Genomic DNA, 23041 nt, shown 5'->3' with positions numbered 1-23041 from the left:
ATCCCCTGCAGCATTTTGGGATTCCGGATTTAGCCATTGGCCAGCTGCTTGCATCCTAAGACACTTTCCCTAAGACTTACCCAGAGTACTCGCAATTTCCCCCTCATCCTGATTTGCTGCACAAGCAAGAGATTCCAGCAAAGCCTGTGCTATCCTTCGCATGTAGCTGCAAGTTCACCCCGGGCTGTGCAGCTGAGGTTTCCCCCTGGCCTTCACTCTTGGGTGGGGCATGATTCTGGAAGGGCAGGGGATGTGGGAAGGCAGCTTGCTCACCTAAGCAGCAAAAGTGGATAGGGCTTGGTTTCTGGGCTGTGACATGGTGCTTCCGAGAGGAACAGGCTTGCATGTTGGGCTTTAACCTCTGATCAAGAGAATTATCAGTGCCCTTTAAATACAGCCAGAACAGCTCTGCTCGAATCTCTTTTCCATAAGGCATTTCCCTGTGTGATTTTTCTTTGTAATCAGAAGAAGTGTTTCTCTGCTAAACACCTCCCCAAAACAAAAATGAACGAGCCAACCAAACAGCAAAACAACTGGCCAACCAGTCAACTATCAAATGACAAAGTTTAAAACCATTGCTTTATTATATGCACACACACATGCATAAACCCCCCATGCACATATGTATACGTGCAACAATGCACACACATGCACATATACACATACACACACACTCTTCTCTTCCTCTTTTCCGTCCCAAGCACCTGGCCCCCAGTATACCCATGCAACTTGGCCTTGGAACTGCTTAAGAAGCCACTGCTGGTACCTAAGCTCGACCCCATTTGGTTTCACACATTGATTTCCAGGTTTCCAGCCCCATGAACCTGGTGACCAGGTCTTGGACTCGGTGTGGATTTTGCTCCTTTGAGACCATCACATCCTGCAGTGTCTGTCACTTCTTCTGTGCCATGCCCCAGGTTTTAGAACTGCACCGTGGTCTGGCCTTACCCCTCACCTGCACCACCTGACTTGAATACCCACAGCAGCCAACACGGCCTCCCAATTCTCAGAGCACTCAATTCACAGAGTCTAGGTAACACTTTGCTCTGCTGTTCTCGCCGCTTCTGGGCACAATATGCTATTCATGCCTTAACTCATCATGTGGCTGTTTCTGCCTTACGTGTGGTTTTTAGTAATGCTAGGTCCTCCGGCAATTCAGTGCATAAAAGGACGTGACTTGAGTTATACATGACTATGTTGTTATGGCTGTAATACTGCATGTATTGGACACTATTTGCATAAAAATAATTCACCTATTTAGAAGGGGGAAAATTCAGTAAGGAGAAGGTATCCAGGAGACACCTGGACAGCAAACACATCACATTTTTATTCTCACCATTTGGCAGTTCCAGAGTAGTTTTCCACTCTCTGAATAATTTATTGCTACATTTGTAGTCTTCTTTATCCAGGTGGATATTATTTTCTGCTTTACGGATAAAGGCCCTGCTTCTCAGAGACAGGACATAGCTGAATTCTAGGGAGACCTGGCAGGACCTAGAGACACCGAGAGTGTCCAGACAGGCTTGAAGTCAGGCCGGCTGTACCCACCAGCTGCAGGGGAAAACCAGGGTCCTACCCCCCCCCCCATCACCAGGTAGGTTAGAGAAAGCTTTCTTGAGGAACTGCTGCTGCCCTGGTAGAATCTTCCACCCGAACCACTTCTCCTGCCTCCTCAACTCCAAGCCCCTGGCACCGGTGGTCTTTGCTAGCCCAGTAACAGCTCTTCCTAACAGAGGGGGCTTCGCTTCAGATGCTGTGGCGGAGCATATCTTCCAAAGGTGGTGACAACAGTACCTCCCATTCCATGTACTCTTCCATGAGATAATCCTGCCACCCTCCAGTCAAGAGGTGGCATTGATGTCCCCCTGCCCCTTGAAATTGGCCAGGCTCATGACTGCCCTAACATACAGTATGGTGGAAGTGACACTAGGTGACTTCCGAGACTAGGTCCTAAAAGGAATGGTGCCTCTGCTGTGTCTACTGAGACACTCACCTTTGGGACTCTTGAGCCAACACCACGAAAGCAGTCTGACTACCCTGGGCCACCATGCTGTGAGGAAGCCCAGGCCACCCAAAGAGGCCATGCATTTTACTCAGGTTGACAGCCCCAGCTCAGGTAGCAGGTGACAGCCAGCATCCGCCTCCAGACATTGAGGGAAGACACCCCAGATGATTGTAGCCACCCAGCAGAGGCTCTGAACATTATGGAGCAGAGAAAAGCCATCCCTTGATGCCACCAAAAGGGCTGTTTATGCACTAAGTTTCAAGGTAGCTTGTTAAATGGCAGTAGTAGCTGGGACAGATGTAAAGTCTCGAATTCCACAGCAGGTTAAAATGTTAGCAACACCTTTAAGGCCCCACATGCACAAATCCTCTAAATTCTTCTCTTCAGTGACTCAGTGAGTTTTAAGAGCATGTGAAATTCTAGCCTATATAAATGCAGAGTTGAAATTTCACGAAGATGGGTTTTTATTCTCACTTTAATCAGACAGCATAACGGAACATCTCCTACGCTGGAGTTCACTAATTTCAGACTTGTCTAATTTCCCCCAAAAAAGTCTGATATTCAAGCAATTCTTCTTTTTTTTTCCTAAAACTAATTTGTCATTCAAGGGCTCTTTCAGACTTGGATCAGTTTATCATTCTGGATGGTTGTGAGGACAGGGGGTTCTTTCCTGCACTGCCCCCGTGGAGGGGGCCTGCTGAGAGCAGATCTCCACGAGTCCACTCTGATCACAAGCATGAGGATGACGATACCGCCATCGCCCACAGGATAATTTCTTCCTTCCTTTCCCCTCTCTCTCTCCCTTCTACCAGCACCCCACCAGGCACTGGGCTAGCTTCTCGGGACATGCAGGTGAACAAGGTAGACCTGATGATCCCTGTCCTTGTGGACAGGATCACTGTCCTTAGAGATTCCCATTTTCTGCCCACATACTCTTTTTAAATTCTTATATTCAGAATAAAAATAAAGCCACATGGGAGCTTTTGGGCAAGGAAGACGGCTACGTACACAGAGTGGAGGATGTAGGTTGTCAGACAGACTCCGACACTGTGCAGAGGGGGAGGGATGGAGACTGTATCAATGAGTGTACTGCCAGCTGCTGTGTCCAACTCCCCAGTTCAGAGGCTTGGCGCACAGAGGTTTAGTTCTGATTCGGGTTTATGGTGGACAGGTAACATTTCACCCCTTGGTGATTCCCCTTCCACCTTGGAGCTCTGCCATCCCTCGGAGCCTGGGGAGCCTGTGCATGCAGCCCACGGAGCAGGTCAGTGGAGGGTGGAAAATGCCCACCTGCTCCTCATCTGCCTTGGCTGGTACATATCGCTTTGGAGAGAGGTCACTTGGCCCAAAGGATGCCAAGGCAGGCTGGGAGATGTAGTCTCTGCCTGGACAGTCATCCCTCTCTGCAGCAACCTTGCAAATCAGTAGCAGGAGAAGCAGGGATCTTGGCTTCGGAGTTACCCATCTCTGCCTCCGATGATTTGAGTTTGCCCGTGCAGAGTCAAATAGCACACGAGTGGCTTGCTTAGGACTCCGGAGGGCTGGAGGCTTGGCCAGGAAACCTAGATGGCTTCAAGCCTCCTCTTTAGGGAAGATCTATCAAGCCTCATACACCCGCAAAGAGGATTCTGCAAGATACACGTGCATATGCGTCCCTCAGTTTACCTTGTCAATTCCCTTAGCTTGCTGCACAGGAGAAAACACCCTTACTAAGAAAGAAGGGCACTCCCTGAACTGGCTTAACCACATCAACTTTCATCCACCTTTAACAAAAAAAAAAAAACACTTAAAAAATAACCAAGAAGCCATTGAAAGACCCATCCCCCTGTACTAATTCATAATAAAATATTAACAAGCCTGTTTGCATTTTGTTGGTGGAGAACTTAAAATCTTTCTTTGGAAAAATCCTCTTCTGTTTCCCATTCCTCCCCTAGAGAAACATGTAGCAAAATAAGGCCATATAATGGTTCTAATGATGTGTTCCTGTAACAAGGGAGCTTTAGTTTCCAGTGCTTTTAATTTATTTTATGTTATAAATTAATCATGTACGTATGATTCAGAGTAACTCATTAAACGTAAGTGTTATAAAATGAGGCACTTAGGTAAGAAAAGCGTGAAATGAGCCTGATGTATTCCTGAATGTTACATTAAGTACATAAATCATCTTTGTTTTCTCTCCGCTTAAAGCAGAAAACAGGGGAGGAGGTAAATGTAATTAGCATAATTCTATTTTAAAAGACCCAGGGCGCATGAGAGTAAAATTTGCACACACATCAGAAAAGGCAGGTTATTCTGGCCAATCTGATTTTTTTATCTTATGTGACAAACTCAGCAAGACAGTAAGGGATGTGGCCATGAAACTGATACACAATTTCAGTAACTAAGAGCTTTGCAAGACCAAGTTTACTGGCAGGAAGACACGGGGAACCAACCCAATTGTACCCTCTTAGAACAGGATGACCCAGGCTGGAAAACACATGGGACCCTGGCTGCAGAGAGCCACCCTTTATGAGGACTAGACCTGCAGCAGGTTGGGGAGTCGGGGGAGGGTAAGTCTGGCTTGATCAGACCTGAGTGTGTGAACTCATCCGTTCCGGCTCATGTTTGAAGTGGATTCCACTGTGTTTTGGTGAAGTGGAGGCTGACACTATGAAGCACTTTTTAAAGCAAAATGAAGCCACAGCCTTCCCTACAGCTCGTGTCTGTGCTGAGTGCTTCATAGTGAGTAAAAGTAATATTTTAATCACGTGGTACAAATTTTACAGTTTATTATGGAATAAAAGCAGGATTATCAAATTCATATATGATAAAACTAAGTGAATGATGCTTTATGTCTCTCAAGTTAGAGTTCTGTGTAAGATGGAATATAAATAAAACTATGGAAAAGGTGAAAACAGTCAATAACAAAAAAAAAAATCAGGCATAGCAACGTCCAGTGATGACTTTGCCCACTGGCTCCCGATTCACTGGCTGAGGAAAGCCCACGGGGAGTGTGATATCATGAAATAACGCAGGAGAGAACACAAGTGCCAAAAAGTACCTTTGCCCTGTGGTTCAGTTAGAAATGAAACAACCCAAAGAAGTACGGAAACATGGCGGAAAGGCCACCCAGTGAACGACATTAACAATCACCGCCCAGGTATCCGTCAACAGAGCAATGACCACTGTTAATTCAGCACCGACCAAGGGCCAAGTTCTAGAGGATGTGATTTGCACCCCAAACCCTGAAGCCCACCCACGTAAATAGGCATTATTGGCCCCATTTTTAAATATGAGTAAACTGAAACTAAAGGAGCATTTACAAATAACTTACCCAAAGTCATGCAGTGTGCAAGCAAGTGGGTCTGAGAACTTGAACCAGCCTGACCCACAGCCTGGGTCCCTGCCCGCCACACGTGGCCTCATCCCTTTCCTTAGCCCTGGGGCCTGGTGCAGGTGCGGCACGTGCAGTGCTCCAATGCCACGTAGGGCAGGAAGTGCTTTGGGAAGCCATTCTGATGCCTGTCCCTAGGAAGGGCAGGCAGGTCATTCATTCCAATTTAGCTAAGAGCTGCATACAGTAAAGAAGAAGCAAGTGCCAGTGGAAGAAAAATGACATGGCCAGGAATGCACCTGCTCTAGCATTCTACACTGCACCGGCTTGTTTTTTTTCTTTTTATTTGAAAAATAAAAAGAGCATCAAGAACTTGACAGGACATTGCTTTTCTGGACAAATGAATCACCTTGCACTCCTGTCTGGCTCTCAGCTCCAGTTCTAGAATGATGTGACAATGATACGTTCCACATCGGTTCTCTGCCCCTCCTGTTAGAACTCCTGTCAAGGCTCACCTCTGCCCAAAAAATGTCCCCTCCCCCCATGGCAGGGCACAATGCTGTCTCCCTGCTTTGGACAGGAAGAGCCACATGGCTGATCTGAATTGAATCTTTATGAGGGGAAAAACTCAGTGTCCTGGGCTTTTATATCATCATCATCATCATCATCATTTTATGATTAGAGAGAGCAGGAGCCATGGTTTGTATGAGTTTTGGGATCCACCTTAGAACTCAACCAAAAATGGGCAGGAGACCCCTGGACCAAGCACAGTTTGGATGTTTATACACACTACCATATTTAATGCTCTTCAATTCAAACACCTGATCCACATGGGAGCTGTGGGAGCCCGAGGGGTGGGGGCTACCCAATCCCATAGCAACCCTTGGAGGTAGGTATTGGGATCTCCATTTTTTCAGATAAGAGGAGAGGCTTAGAGCTTTTAGTTGGCTTATCTATGGCCACATTGCTAAATAAAGCCAGAGTTGGGTTTCCAGCCCAAGCTATGTAATGGAAGCCTGTGTTCTTATCATTGATCACAGTGTCCCAAGTGTGGGCTAGTGGCACGCCTACCCCTGTTGCTCCTTCCTGCCCAGGTGCTGCCTCCAGGTTCCTTCCTACAAGGAAAGACAGCGTTGACCCATTTCCTGGTAGCATTTCTGGAGAGGTCCGAGGCTGCAGAGAACAGGGCTCTTCTCTGAGCATCTGTGGACACTTTGATAATATGAATGAGCTAGATCAAAGAAGCCTCAAAATTTCTTTCTGATCTTGCCAGATCTCTGTGCAGATGACCTTTTGACCTTTTGTTAAATGCAGTAATATTTTTAAGTTTCAGTGTGCCTATGAGCTGGTTCACTAGTCTTAACTCTATGACAAAAAAAATCACACAGAAAGCAAGAAATGGCTCAAATGAGCCAGGTGCGATCTGGTGGCACCTGTGCCTCCTGGTCATATCCTGCAAACCTGTACACACCTGCACGTTTGCATGTTACACACACGAGTCCTCCTTATCATCCAACTCACACAAATGTTAACTGCTTTTCAGGACCCACTCACTGAAGGGCCCCCTACTGGGGAACCATCTTCATTGCTCTCTAACGTCTATGCTACTGTTAGGCTGACCTTGCAAATGCTCACAGGGACCCTGGCGCTTTGTGCTAAAAATGTTTCCAAATCTCTCATTGATAATTCCAGCCTCGGGTATCTTGAGCTCTCAAAAGCCGTAATTACACCCATACGGCAGTTATGTAAATGATGCCGTTCTTTTTTTTTTTTTTTTGGAGACAGAGTCTCACTCTGTTGCCTGGGCTAGAGTGCCGTGGCGTCAGCCTAGCTCACAGCAACCTCAGACTCCTGGGCTCAAGCAATCCTCCTGCCTCAGCATCCCGAGTAGTTGGGACTATAGGCATGTGCCACCATGCCCGGCTAATTTTGTATATATATATATTCTAGTTGTCCACCTAATTTCTTTCTGTTTTTTTTTTTTTTTTAGTAGACACAGGGTCTCGCTCTTGCTCAGGCTGGTCTCGAAATCCTGAGCTCAAACGATCTGTCTGCCTCGGCCTCCCAGAGTGCTAGGATTACAGGCGTGAGCCACCACGCCCGGCCATGGCGGCCGTTATTCAAACCCACACCTTAAACAGAAACACGAGCAGTGGAACTCACCTTTTGCAAAATTTCAATGAAATTGAGATAACATTGCTGCAGCTAGATTAGACAGACTCTGAAATTATAAGGTTGAAACAGATAACCTCCTTAAACTGCTGGACTTCAAAGCCAAATCCTTGATCTGTGTTCAAAGATTACTAGTGATCCCAGACAGCAGGGAGGAGGGATGGCGGGAGCACAGAGCACACAGCAGACGGCATGGAGGTGAGGCAGTGGTGCTGACTGGCCCCAGTGAGAGCCTAAAAGTCACCTGTAGAATATTCTGGACCTTTCCATGGGGGTGCTTGGTTCTGATTGAATTTCACTGGGTTGAAGCCAGCAGCTATTTACTGGGGTGTGGGGGGGATGGAGATGCCAGAGGGGAAGCAAACCGAGACGATGAATGTCACAGTGATAGGACAGAAGGGAGAGATCCCCGTGGGCTGGTGGGACCTGGTACAAACTCAGGAGGGGGATGTCACTATCTGGGGCACGTGGACAATGCTCTGTTTTGTTTTCCCACTAACGTATTCTTGAATATTTTAAGCACTGTCTTAGAACAGGCAGAGAAAATCCAAACCTATTTAGCCTCCCCATCTCATTTCTTCTTTTGCTGACACTGGAGCCCATTGCGACTTCCTATTTAGACCCGGAGCATCGATTACGTGCTCTCTTGTGGCTATACCAGACATCTGCCGCTCAGTTGGCTACCTGCGTGTGTGCATGTGTGTGTGCACATGTGTGCGTGTGTGTCTGTGTGTGCGTATGGGGGGGTGGTATTTTGTTTCAGCAGAAAGCCTGACCAAGTCTCCTGACATGAGGATTCGTATGCATAATTGCCAGTATTTACCAGCAAGCTGAAGCCACAGGCCAAATTACAAACTGCAATCCCCAAATATTTTGTCCATTTCTTCTAAACCACTTACCAAAAAAAAAAAAAAAAACCTCCCTAACAAACAAACAACAGAAACATCCACTGCAAGGGCTCCGGATGTAGCTCATCACATTCTGGGTTGATGATTCTTGGTAATCAGAGGGGTAATGAGGCGGCTGTGAGTTAGCAGGAAGAGGGAAGGCGAAGGGATGTTGTGAATGTGGGATAGGCAGCCAATGGACACTTACTGTGGGAAGAAACACACGCAGGAATCAGGAATGAATGGGCCAGTGAATAACTAGGGGCTTTGATTGGTACAGGGCAGGGAGTTGTCAAGGCAACCACAAGCACCTTCAGACAGACAGACAGACAGACAGGTTCCCAGCCTGAGGTCAAGGCCTCTCCCCAGCACTCCTTGCTCCTCTTTCTCCATACCATTCAGCACCATCTGGCATACTACCTCTTCCTTGTTTATGGCTGATTTCCCCACTAAAAGGGAAGCTCCATGACAGCAGGATTCCCACCTGTTCTGGGCACTCACTGCCATAGCCCCAGTGCCTAGGACAGTGCCTGACATAGAGAAGCTGCTCGGCAGATTTCATGGAAGGAAGGAAGGACCTTCTCTATCCTCTTAGGATGGGGGCCCTGCTGCCTTGTTTCTGGAGCAGCCTCACCCTATAAAGATTGCAACTGCTCTACTCTGCTCTTTCCACTGCTGATGGAAACGACAAGCCAGAGTATGTCTGGGGCTCAGGGAAAGCAAAGGTGAGCAAAGAAACCCCCCAGCCTGCGTGGAGCAGCGGGCCTGCAAGGGTGGGGGGAGGCAGGGAGATGCCGGGCTTCACTAATTAGTGCCACCCTGGCGACGCCTTAGCACTCGCCACTGTGCCTGGAAAAACCGTACAAATATTTCCTGCAAAGGAGATTCCTCCACCCATTTTCAAAATATTTGAGTTTGGTGAAAATAACCATTAAAATGCTTTTCATTAACAGAGGAGTGTGCTGTAGGCTGGAGAAGACGCTGACAATTCAAAGCAAGAGACTTGGTCTTGTAATAATCTTTGATTCACACTCAAAGTTTTTGCCACTGCTCAGGAACCAGGGACTCCCCCCACCCCTAACCAACAAACAACCCCTGGCCATCATCCACCTGTTATGTGAAATGGGCAGATATGCTGTAACCAGTTATATAATTAGCACCATGCGTCCTACTTTTGAAAGCACCTCTGATTGTATCAATCCTTTACTCAAAAACCTTTGGAGGCTCCAATTGCCTGGAGAGCCAAGCCCCAGCCGCTCGATCCCGCACCAAAAGCACCAGGCCTCCACCTGACTTTTGAGTCCTGAGCTACAGCCAAGCCAGTCTGCCCCCAGCTCTTACCTCCCCTCCTCCTTGTATTTTATTCTCAAATTCTGGTGCTGTTCTCTCTCCCACTTGGCTGTGAGCTCCTTAGGGTCAAGAACAACAGCTGTGTCATCCACACCTGCCCACAGACATGGAGGAGGTGTCTGTTGACCTGGACTGACCCCCATTGTCTTCCACCCCATTGTCTATAGCCACAGTGGCTGCATTTTTAGAGATCCGATCCGATCCGATCACGGCCTCGATGGCTCCCGCTGATATTCATGCTGGAACTGAAACTCCTCAGCGTGACGAGGGAGGCCTGCCAGGTGTGCCCTGTCTAACCATCGGGTCTTCTCTCTCACCTCACCCCACTCACCTCCTACACCCTCGGGAGAGCTCCCTCGGGCCCCGTGCTCTGTGTCCAGCCTCTGTGCTTTCCCCAGGTTACTATCTGTCCAGAACGTTCCTGACTCCCTCCTTCAGCACCTAAAGAGCCATCTGCTTGTCCTTAAGCAAACTGTTCCTGGCTGACTGCCTCTAGGAAACCTTTCCACCCTGCCCCGGGACACACGCACCTGTCCACGCCCCCACCCCCACGCCCCGCCGCCGGCCCCAGTTCACCTGCGCACCTCCCCACCTGGGTCATCTAACATCCTTACCACATTTGGGACTTCTTGAGGACAGGGGCCGTTTATCATTGTACTCTTGGTGCCTTGCCTGGAGAAGACGCACAATAACTATTTTCAGAACGAACAAAACTCCAGATCGCCACTGCTCTACTCTGCTCCTTAGACTTTGAACAGTGGACGAACTTCACAGCCACAACACGCAATATGGTTCCTGAGTAGGTGTGGGTGGCAAGGCACACACACACTGGGCCTTGCAGGATTTAAGATGAAAGACACCCAAGCTGCCCTTTCCCCTTTCTTGGCTTGGAACGTTGCTCAGAAGCAGAATCAGTTGGCTAGCTTACAGAAGCCCGAACTACAAAAGGCAGAAAAGCATCTGTCGCCGCTGTATCGCTGGCAGCCACATGACAGCAGAAGGTCTCAGCATTTGCTTTGGGAAATAGGTCACTAGTGCTGCAAATTCCTGGAAGACCTCGGACAAGACTGCAAATGCCCTAGGTCCGCTCCAGCCTGATTTCTGCTGATCTCCTAGATCTGAGAAGCCATCTTCTTGTCCTGGGGTTAGAGGGGCCAGGAGGCTGTGTGTCAGCACTCTTGCCCACCTCTGTCTCTCCTGAGGACACACCCGACATAGCTTCCTCCCTGTGCCTCCCCACGTGCACAGTGGTCTAGGCGACAGTGGTTCCCATAGCACCCTGCACCATCTGGTGGCCGGAGCCCTCTCTGGGCACTGCTGCCTCCTGAGGGCATCCTTTTTGTCAGCTGTCTGTGTGAAACAGGGCAGATGAGGTGGGCGTGCCAATCATACTGGGGAAGGGAGGAGCCCACTGTATTATAGCTCGGGCCAGTGCTCACTGGGGAGACCATGAGTAGGGCCTGAGTCGGGCTGAGAGGTTTTCCCATTCGTGTCTGACTCCTGACAGCAGTATCTGGTCATGAGAAGCCCCATCAGTGTTCTAGAATGCCCTGTGCAGCCACCAGCGCTACTAGTTGAGTTCTCCAAGACAAACACTTGCGTGGCACCCTAGGGGTTAGGACTCCTGTTGTTTAATTAGGCCACTACCAGGCAGTTAAAGAATGGGCTACACATCAATTCATGAGTGGATTAATAAAATGTGGTATATGTATACCATGGTGTACTACTCAGCTTTAAGAAACAATGGTGATCTAGCACCTCTTGTATATTCCTGGATACAGCTGGAACCCATTCTACTAAGTGAAGTATCTCAAGAACGGAAAAACCAGCACCACATGTACTCAGCAGCAAATTGGTATTAACAGATCAACACCTAAAGTGGACATACAGGAGTAACATTTATCGGGTGTCAGGTGGGTGGGAGGGGGGAGGTGGGGAGGGATACATACAACCACAACGAGTAAGATATGCAACGTTTGGGGGATGGACATGTTTAAAGCTCTTACTCGAGGGGGGAAGGGAGCATGGGCAATATAAGCAACCTTAACACTTGTACCCCTATAATATGCTAAAATAAAAGAAAGAAAGAATGGGCTACATCCTTCAATATAACCCACAGGGGATATCACCACACAGGGCTGGTTCCTGGCATTTATGTGGCATGTTACAGTTCGTGCTGCACTTTCATATATGGCGTCTCATTTAATGGCACAGCAGTTTTTCGTGCAAGGTTTTGTATATGTCATCGCTTTCCATTTACATATGGACGTCTGAGGTTTGGAGAGCTTAAATGACTCACCTACGGAGCATCCCCTAGCAAGTGGCAGAGGACTAGGGCTCCAACATCCTCTGGGGCCCAATCGAGGCACTCTCAGTTCTGCATAGTGGGATGAGTCCTGATTGCTTCATTTGGTCAGATTGGCAGCATTTTAACAAACCCGTAGCTGAGACTCAGCAACTCCGGGGACTTCACAATTAATGTGCAGCCCGTGGCCCCTGGAAGCTCATTAGGAAAACAGAATCTCAGACCCACCTAGACCTACTGCATGAGAGTCAGCCTTCAACGAGATGTGGGGGGACCCATGGGGTACTGCAGTTTGAGGAGCTCTGTGCTAGGAACACACGCCTTCCTCTCTCCGCTTTGGCTTACCTCTCTAGCCACACCCTGGGAAGGAGCTCAGGAGGAGAGGGCTCAGAGAAAAGAAACTTCTATCTGATTGCTTCCTGATCAACCGCAAGAAAGCTGGTCTGTCTGTCTCTCCTCCCTTTCTGCGGATCAGATCTCTATTTTCTCATTTTCTCGCCACAGCACCCTGATAAACGCTCTAGCCAAGAGACACAGCTCCTCAGCTGACTCTAAATCTTCTCTCTGGCATTAATTTTGATAAAAGCATGAAAATGGAAGATGTGATTTCAGTTTTCCTTGATTTCTGAGAATCTTAAAGTCTGTTCAAAGCGCTCCCAATCTGAGCTGTGACAGAGTCGTGATTTCCTAAGGAATGTCCGTGATGTTAAAAATTTTTCTCCCTTTTTTGAGAAAGTCTCTCTTCGCCTCTCCATTGGGGTGCATGGCTTGATGGACACACCCAATAATTGGTTGGTAAATTGGCAGCTCTGCTTAGCCACAGGGCCAACGCAGCTTACAAGCACAAAGATTTTTTTTTTTAAGAGGTGAAGCAACGCATTATGATGGAAATTAAAAGCAAGGTTTTAACCAGCTTCACTAATCAAATTGGGATTATTCCCCCAGCGCCCAGCTAATAGAGCAGCCACTGGAATTCTTTTGTGATTCTTTTTGGACATTTTTTACAGAAAGATAATTGACTGAAATCAAGGTGTTGATGTCTTTCTATGTATAACCAATCTCTTTCAATGACCTTTTATTTTTTCCTACCTTGACTTTTTAACTACCACTGATCTTGATGCCTTCTGGGTGGTTTTCGGCACAATACTTCAAGTAGTGGCAGACCAGCCCTAAGTGGCTGGCAGAGCCAGTATTTCCCACAGGTAAGCAGTGGCCATGGTCATGTTTGGGACAGCAGCTGATGCTACTGTTTGGGGGCCCTTTTTCATCCTACGTGATTGAAGGAAGCAGGGAAGAATCATATCTTCTCTCCTAGTAATTCTTTATCAAGAAAGGGCACAGAAAACTCCCTTTAAGTATTTTGTTAGAGGCAGCACCATACTCTTCCAATCAGTTTAAAGAAAGACAAACTCGTAATTACAATTAAATACACTTAGGGCTACTTAATTGTTAAATACATCATTTGCTGAATATGTGCTATTCTCTGTGACTAGAAGCAGGCCATTATTTTATTCTTACCTTTGGGACAACCTTGAGCCCTACTAAGGTTTCTAAACCTATTTGTTTCAGTCTGGTTTTGACTGCTATTCAGAAGAGGCGCATTAAGTGCCTCCTTAGCAATTTTTGGCTGGTCCATGAGCAATTGGTTTAAGTCAACACTAGACGATCGGAATCCTTTGCTTCAAATCCTTTCCACTCAGGGGACCCGGTCAGACTGGCTGTGTGACTCAATTCAAGCTCCATCATAGCCCCTTCCTCCAGAATTCCTGCTCTGATTTGCCAGTTGGTTTTTTAAAGAAGCCAGGCCAAATTCCCTCTGAACATTAAAAAAGCATGGTGCCCACACCCCCATCTATGACTTTATTGGGACATTTTGGTGGAATCCCAGAGAGAAATCTGGTTCAAGTGTAGACCCTCCATCCCCAAATCTCTTTGCTCCTTGGACCCTTGTCTTTAGTTACCTTGGGCTCTCTAAGGGCAACTTCAGAGCAGGACTGAAATGTTAAGCAGGTGGTCAATGGAACATGGCAGTTTTATCGGGGCATGGGTTTGGGAGGGTGGGGAGGAGTGAATGCTCCTCAACTTTTAATTTTTGTTCACCTCTGGGACTGAAAAAAGACAAGTTTACAGAGCCTAGTGTGTCAACGTAGCCAGCATTCTTTCCTGGTTTTTCTTTGACTAAGCCTGAGATGGGCCAGCCATTGACACAACCCACAGGGGATCCATACCTTGGGCAGACATGAGAGGCACTTACTGGCACAGGTGAGTGCCATGGGGCAGCTCCAGCAGCGTGACTCCTAGGGAGGCCTGGGGAAGCTCTGCTTTATATTGAGGGAGGGGGTTGAGGTCAGGGTTACTGGCCTCTTTTTGAAAGGGACGTCATTGAGGTGGACTTCATATGAGAAAAAAGAGTCAACAGAGTCCAGACACTGCTTTGGTTTGGATCAGCACACTGCCAGATACTCAGACCCATGCAATTACATACCCAAAGGAGGAAATGTCTCGGATTAGAAAGGAAAGGAATAAGGAAGTCTTTGCCATGAACATCTGCAGGAAAGACATAAGCTACAGGAAGCAGCCAAGTCACCTGGCTCCAGGGAAGTGCAGTTCCCCCCCCCCCCCCCCCCCCGCAGAGCTTGGCTCCCACCTACCACTGGCCGCCTCTGGAAGATGCTGCCTGCTCCTCTTTCATCTAAAGGACCTCCTGGGACTGAGGGGCAGGGGGCGTTCGCCACCAAGAGAGAACTCTGCCCCTGAGCTCACTGAGAGAGCAGGTGCACACTCACTTGGACATGTCACCACTCGCTCCTCCCACGGCCACCAGGGGCGCCTACCTGTATCTCTGCTTCACAGACTGCTTCTCTGCGGACTTGCAGACGTGCCCCGCGTAGTACAACGGGAAGAACAGAAAGTTCCAGTTGGTGGCAAACCACGTCAGGGTGAAGGGCGCGTCGAACTTCCGGAAGGTCTGCTTGGCGAGCTGCGTGGAGCCGGCCCAGGAGGCGCACACGCACAGCACGACCGCCACGCCCCAGAAGGCCTTCTTGAGCTGCGCCCGGGAGCACGTCCAGCAGCAGCGGCTCGCTCTCCCGCCGGCCTCCGCCCCGGCCGGCGCCTGGGCCTCCGCCGGGCCCGGGGAGTCCCGGGGGCGCTCCTCCCCTGGGGAAGACAAGGGCGTGGTTAGGTGGCCCGCAGACCTTCACCTCGCTGGGCGCCCCCGGCCCCCACCCCGCAGCCCTCGTCGCGGCCAGCCGCTTGCTTGCGGGGGGGGGGGGGGGGGCGAGGAGATTGGGGGCATGGGATGCAAAACTGCAATAGAAGACGTTTGCACTCGGTCTTCCATCCTCCAGAACCTTGGCCTTCCAAGTGTGGTCCATGGGCCCGGTAGCACCAGCACCCTCCCCCGCCTCCCCCAGGGGAGCTTGCTGAAAATGCAGACTCTGGGCCCCACCCTACACCCCTGAATTAGCATCTGCATTTCCGCAGGTGATCTGCGTTGCTTTGGGAAACACTTCTCCAGGACACACAGAGCGGCTGAAATATTTTCACTCTTGCTTGTGTCCGCGCAGGTGTGCTGCAGAGCTACTGGGTGCTGGGCGGTGCTAGCAGCCCCTACAGGAGAGGGTCTTGACCTCTAAAGAGCCCCAGGACCTTGGCAGAAGCTCCTCCCTGCCCATTACTAAAAGGCACAGATGTCCAGACTCCCTCCTTTTATTTTGCTTGTACAGCAAAAAATAGACTCCCCAGCCCCTCTTATTTTTCTATCTGCTTTAACTGGCTTCCTGCTGACAGCCTCCAGCCCCGCTTCCAAGCTTTACTTAAAAACCACAACCTCTGGCAGCTGGTGTGTGAAAGGCCACAGACACTCACTCCATTCTGGGGCTGTGTGATTTCTGGAAACCAGGCTGCAGCCCAAAGCCTGTTCCCGCAGACCAAGAGAAGGCGGAAGGCGTTATTGTCCACTGTTTGCTTTTCATTCATGACTGTGTGCCTGTCAGTCAGCTGGAAATTTAAACAGAGCTGTGGCTGCTGTCTGGTTAGCTTTTGTCAGGTGTAACTAGGGGCAGATGCAAATTTCCAGGAGGCAGCATGTTTGCCTTGGACATGTCCTGCCTGGAACTTAGCTGAATGGGGGGCACAAGTGCTAAGAGACCACCTTCACTGTAGGGGCCCAAGAAATGAGTATGAAATTTATTGGCGTCAAGTGTGCTCTCCTATAAATATTGTCTAAACTTAACAGTAATTGAAATAACTTGGATAATGTTAAACTGAGTTTGGTATGTCATACTTTCTGAAACATTATAATTCTGTGAGGCAAAATCTTGATGCAACACAGTCTATTATGCAGGTGTTAGCTAATACTATCATTAACTGCCAGCCCTAGGTGTATCTGTTTTAGCCAAAGGTAAATCTAAGTGTTCCATGGCTAGTCAAGGAGAGATAATGTACTTGATTGGCCTGAATTCTGTTTGACACCATCTCTAGTATGCTTCATTACCTGCTTTATTAATAATTAATCGCCCTCCTTCTCTTACTTTTCATGTGTGCACATACCCTAGTTGGAAAGCTCTTGGAGGACCCAATGTTTGGCCACCCTCTGAGATTCTGACAAGTTGTCTGTTCGTGCCTGGGCTGCAGGGCGGGAAGATGCAGGGAGCAAAAGGGAAGACGGACTCCCCTCCTTCTGCATCTGTCCTCCCACAGGGACTTCTTGCCTTTGCTCACAGTGAATTCCCACAAAGAAAGGCAAATCCAACTTCAGACAGAAGCATGCACATTTCAATTTACACACGGATTACCTGCCATTTTGAATTAGCATCTGCAGCCTTTCATTATCGGGATAGTTTGTTTGCAAGGTGTGTTGGAGGTTAAGGAGGTTTGTCACTATCAGTATCACTGTCAAAAACTCATCCTGAAAAGATGATTGTGGAGATGAAAAAAAAAAAAAGTCCACATAAAAATAAAATGCAGTTGCACTGTACTAACTCCCAATATACGAATGGACTCCAAAGGAGGTTGAATAAATTCAGGCTTCCAGCATGTTTCTTCATTTAATCTTTTCATTATAGCAAATTAAGCTTTAAAATTTAGAGAACTAAGCAATGACACTGCAAAGCTTTACCAATGAAGGAGAAAATCATGTAATTTTGTATTGCTAAATTGTTTTTATGGATTTGGATTAAAGAAGCTATTCTCCAACTTCGTAGCCTCTCTGGATCCTCTAACCAAGGGAATATAAACAATACACAAACAAAATGACTCAAACAAAATGGCTCAAAACTGAACTCAGTACTATATTATTTAAAAATAACCACACATAAGATAGAACAACATTTTTCCAAAATGTAATTCAGTTAATAGGCATAAGAAAAAAGGATTCTATAGTCAGATAAGTTTGGAAAATACTAATCAGAACAGATTCCTTTGCTGTAGGAATGTTCAGGGCTGATAGACATTTCAAATTTCCAAGAGGCTGCTATAGAATGCATGCTTCCCATATTATTTAAATGTGTAACACCTGTAGTAGGGACTAATGTACCCTGGAACGCACTTTGGGAAACATTGGAATAGACCCATAAAGAATAATAGACAACCAAACCTAATTCACTGCAAACCTTTCACTGAACTGAGCCTCTTACAATAAAAACCACTTATCAATTTCGTTACTTCACTCAATGCTTCTAGACACATCCTGTCTCACATTGAAAAATATTCTTTGCAAATATATTGCAAAAATACTGAATAGCAAAAAGACAAAGCAATCAATAATAATCTTAACACCCAGAGATGTCACTGTTGACATTTTGCTGCTGCATTTTTTCTAGTCTTTTGTGTGTGTGCAACACACATTCGCAGAGATCTCAAAAGGGTATGCCCCCCGCACCCCGCGACATGGACACACAAACCCACTCACATACTCACACAGCAAAATTGGGATCATATTGTGTTGTCATCCTTCATTTATTTAACCTTATATATGACAGCATGGACTTTATAAATCGCACAGGGCTATGCGCAGTGCAATGCATCCTAGGAGCATTTCAATTGGCCAGGAAATCACTGTGAAGCATTTGCCCTGTGCCAAGAGCTTTGGGTGGTCTATAAATAAATGTAAAGCATGATTGCGGTTCTTCAGGAACTGACAGCCTATTTGAAAGTGACAAAACAGACCATGAAAGAATTACAGAAGAGTTACATGCAAAATGGAGAGATTCTGACTATGTAGCAGGAATTCTGCAGACAGCGTGGCTGGTGTGAGCTGGGGTAACAGTAACAAGAATCGGAAAAGGCCCAGCTTGGCCCAGGCCCTGAAGGGTAGAAAGACTGAGTAAAATGAGAGCAAAGTTCAAGATAAGGAATACAAGTGATCTGCCCCAGGGGCAGTGAGGATGATGGTGGGATCTGAAATCTGCTGCCACCCCGCCCCTCTGTGACAACACCCAATCTTGCTTTGCTGAGGCATGACAGCAGGGGAAATTGACAGGTTAGCTGAAGGGATTGGAGCAAATTCAGATGTCAAGTGACTCTACTTAATTAAGGAAGTGCAAGCTCCAATGTCCACAATAGAAGGATAGAATTAGTTAAAGAATAAATGTGGGAGACACAACAAATTTGGTTAGCAGATACATTTATTCTCCACTATTTGAAATGCAAAAAATGCAACCTACACTCGGAACCATTCTCAGGGTTATTTTCAATTTATGCACAAACAGGTTTCAGATGGAAAGAATTACCACAAAAGGGGCAGTATCCATTCTCAGAAGCCTTTCAAATCTTCAAGTGCAGGAAACTTTCCTTTACTTTTCCCCCTTCTAAATTGCAAGTCAAGCATCGCCTTTGTTTGATTTTACTCCTTTATCACAGCTGAAAGAGACAGTGCAGATTGCCTGGAAGAAATCAACGCCAAATTAGCCCCAAGCTATTTCCTGCCCTGGTTCATCTAAACATTAGTACAGGACTAGAAGTACTATTTATGTCATCTTAACCCTCACTCTCCAACACCTCTTCCCCATAACAACCCCTCAGTTTATGATCTTTTTGTACCTTAAATTCTAATCTTTAGCTAGAAGTTCTGGAAGTAATGCAAAGTAGATTATATACCCTGGCCCAATGCTTCTGCTGACAGATGCTGTAATTGTGGATTCAAGCATCTCCTGGCATACGTGTCTCCTCTGAATTCTTTGTTTATGCTACTGAATCTACCCGTAGATGCTGGAGAACAGGGGGGCTCGTGCTGGTTCAGTTGCCAGAGTTGCTTCTGTTGAGCATTTGGAGAAAGTGTGTGTGTGTGTGTGTGTGTGTGTGTGTGTGTGTGTGTGTGTGTGCAGGAGGAGTGTTCTCTTGGGCGCACTGGCTGTGTCATGACATGGTGACATGCAACCATACCTGTGTGTGAGCTTCCATTCTAAGCTGTGTCTCAGCATCCTGAAGGCTGTCAAAGCAATTTACTAAAGCTATGCATCAGTCCTACCACCTACAAAGTCACACTTCCTGCTTGTCTCCTACCTACTAGGGATTTATAAAGGAGTCATAGTCTTTGGTCAAACAGAAGTAGTCTGCTCAGTAGAAGAAATGTCTGCTCAGCAGAAGGAAACTCTAGGTCATAACAGGTGGGTTGGAGGTCTAGTTTGGCTGTTAACTGATTTGGCAAGTCCTTCTCCCATGAGCTGTCCACTGCTTTCCCCTGAAAAAATGATAAATTGTGTACTTTTTATGTTTATTTAGTAAAAGTCACTTCTACAATGAAAATCAAGAAAGACTGAAAATCATTTGCTCTCATCTAATAAAATGGCTCTCTGGAACTTCCAAGAGAACACTAATGTTTCTTTTATGAGGTTCCCTAAGAATAAGTAAACCCTTGTTGACTCCCTTGATGAAAAACTCTCCAGGGGGGTGTCTTTTCTTAGAATAATGGACCCAGAGCTGGAATCGAAGACACCCGTTGACTGGCATGACCTAAGCCTCCCGCAGGCAAAGGAGATACCATTGCACAGACAATGGGAGGAGATGCCGCTCAACTGACATCTACATCAACAAAATCTACAGTTATTTTTTTTTCCAGCTCTAATGAGGTGTAATTTTCATACCATAAAATTCAGTAGCTTTTAGCAAATGTGTAGAATTGTGAAACCATGATACAGTTTGAGAACATTTCTATCATCCCAGAATGAGTTCTTGTGCAGTCCCTGCCTCTTCCCACCCTCAACCCTAGGCAACTACCAATCAGTTTTCTGTTTCTATAAAATTTGCTTTGTTCTGGGCATTTCACATTAATATGGCAGAGTTTCACGTCTGACTTCTTTCATTTAACATAATGTCTTTGGGTTTTATCCATATTGTAGCATGTGTCAGCAGTACATTCTTTTTATGCCTGGATAAAAAGAATATATTACATGGATATACCAGATTTAGTTTGTCTATTCATTTATTGATGGACATGTGGATTGCTTCCAGTTTTGGGCTATTGTGGTAATTGTGTGGATATATGTTTATATTTCTCTTGGGTGGAGCAGTTACGTTTTTAGGCTACTCATCCAACAAATCTTTATTGACAAAGCTACTGTGGGGCACAAAGCAGGCAGAATCTTCCCCTGGTAGAGCTTGCTTAGTCCAAGTGGCAGCACTTAGAGTGCCCACGTTGTAGAGGCTTAAGTGCCTCTAATTCCATCCAAGCAGGACATAGCTGAGAGCTGCTCTGGGAACTAGACTTCCGCCTCTGCTTCCCCTTTTTGCTAGACGGCCCAGAGAAAGACAGGGCCTGATAAACAATTTCCCATTTATTGATTACTGATGGATATACCAGCCCAGAGCCTGAAACCAAATAGCTTTTACAAAATGAGGAGCTTGCAAAATCTGGAGCTTTTTTTTTTTTTTAATGGCCACTTGCAAGTGTAACTTATCTCCCAGAAAATGTAATTCAGGTTTTATTGTATCTACTCGTTAAATACTTGCTAGGTGAATTTATGTGTGACTTTTTTGGTAAGCAGTGGTGTAGAGGAAAGGGAAGAAGGAGACTTGCAGAAAAGGCTGTCACACATATAAAGCCACTTCATGCTCCAGGAGTCCCGAAGCAATCCTTAATTCACATATCCCAACTCAATATGCCTCCTGCCCTTGCCAGATAATCTGTGTGGATTCCTGACTTTGGGTCAGAAGAGTAAATACCCCCACTAATCACACATGGCTGAGGCCACAGCCATGCTCCTGACTAGCGTAGGTCCCAGGGAAAGAACAGGATCTAGGAATAATTGAACTTGAATGTTGACCCTAAGTAAAGGAGAAGGAGAGGGTATAGGTAATTAAGCAAGTGGTGGTTAAACACGCAGCATTTACCCCACACTCTCTGCCAGGAGCTGTTATGTATCTTTTTATACCTGTCATGAGGATGCCAGTCAACATGATTATTCCCCTTTTGTAGAATGGACAGCAGAGGCTCTGGGAGTTTCTATCTCAAGGACACAGATCACCGAGTGGCTGAGATGCAGTTTTAACGCAGGTCTGTCTGACTCCAGAGCATCAACGGGAGTGGAGGGTGTTCTCATTCTTCCCTTTGATAGCTGATCAGGGCCATGGTGCTGAACACCTCTGTTGGAACCACCCATCACTAAAAAGGGACTTCAGGTTTGCAGGGGATAGACTCCATTTTTTAACATGGAAAAGGCTGAGTGTGTATAGGACTCTGGGCTGGCATTTGCTGCCCTGGAATGAGGGCATCATCATGGACTGAATGACTATGTTCTCGCCAAATTCACATGTTGAAGTCCTAACACCCAGTGTAGCTGTATTTGGAGATGGGGCCATTAGGAGGTAATTAAAGTTAAATGAGGTTTTAAGGATGGAGCTCTAATCTGATAGGATTAGTGTCCTTAAAAGAAGAGACACCGGAGAGCTCTCTCTCTCTCTCTTTATCTACACATACACATATGGGGAGGAGGTCAGGGAAGGGCACAGAAGGCTGCTATCTGCAAACTAGGAAGAGAGTCCTCATCAGAAACTGATTTTGCCAGCATGTTGATCTCGAAGTTCCAGCCTCCAGAACTATGATAAACAAATTTCTTTTTTTTTTTCAAGCTATCTAGTCTATGGTGTTTTGTTATGGCAGCCCGAGCTGACTAGCACAAAGGGGATCATAGTAGAGAGTGTGCTGCGCTTGCGAAGGTAGAAGGCAGGGATGGGGAGCTAGCACTCTGTAGGATGTGAATGGCAAGCTGCAGAGGGTATAGAGTATTTATTGTGATAACCTAGTAATGAAGAAATAACTTCATTGGATTAGACATGTCAGCTACTATCTCATATCTGTCTGCCTCCTGTGGATTGCTTAAACCTTCGTTGTAAGGTGATTCCTGGAGGCAGTGAGCAGAGACGAAAGAAACATGGCAGCTGTGAAGTCGTTTATAAAAAAAATTAGTGTGTAGCACTAGGACATTATTTTTCTGGTTGGGATAGAGAATTGGGAGGTGAAGGAAGGTCGCGTTTTGGGGTGGAGTGGGGTGGTGGGAGGCTTCTCCGAGAACCTCCTGAAGTTCTACTGTGAGGCAGTCTGAGAGCTGGCGTGTGTCCGGCCTCCCCCCAGCCACTGTGCCCTACAATCACCACCATCTCGCAGTGGATAGACTTGCAGAGGATAGACTCTGTTTACCGACAATCAGACATTTGTACTGGCATTTCCACCTTACTCCCCTTTCCTTAGAGATCCCCAGAATAACTTTCCAAAGTCCAAATAACACCACCTCATGCGGTGGATTTAAGACAATCTTGGAACGCACGTGGCCTAAGGTGAATCATGGCTCTTGGGAAAGCGACTGAGGATGGATAAGCTCTAAACAATGCTGTTTGCGCCTCGGGGGAAGCGTCGATGCCTGCTCCTGGGAGGGAGCAGAGCGCGGTGTTTCAATATTTGGTCTGCAAACATCTGAGCTTGAGGGGATCAGTTTTAATCCGCGTGCCCTGCTAGTCCTGGCCTGTGCAGCCTCCTGGAATTTCACCATTTTTGTGGCAGGGGCACATGG

At 46.9% G+C, this 23041-nt stretch overlaps 1 protein-coding gene across 2 annotated transcripts in view; it reads right to left on the bottom strand.

Annotated features, from left to right (window-relative positions):
• SLC35F3 (solute carrier family 35 member F3) overlaps window positions 1-23041 on the bottom strand; it is a 355820-nt gene that overhangs the window by 87480 nt on the left and 245299 nt on the right. For both annotated transcript variants that reach the window (XM_012738244.2, XM_012738245.3), the window contains one exon: window positions 14867-15191. In XM_012738244.2, the coding sequence (XP_012593698.1) occupies window positions 14867-15191 (325 nt within the window). The remainder of the gene's footprint in view (window positions 1-14866; window positions 15192-23041) is intronic.

This window comes from Microcebus murinus, chromosome 19 (genome assembly GCF_040939455.1).
Source record: "Microcebus murinus isolate Inina chromosome 19, M.murinus_Inina_mat1.0, whole genome shotgun sequence".
Taxonomy (NCBI): Eukaryota; Metazoa; Chordata; class Mammalia; order Primates; family Cheirogaleidae; genus Microcebus; species Microcebus murinus.
This window is presented reverse-complemented; position numbering and strand designations above follow the sequence as displayed.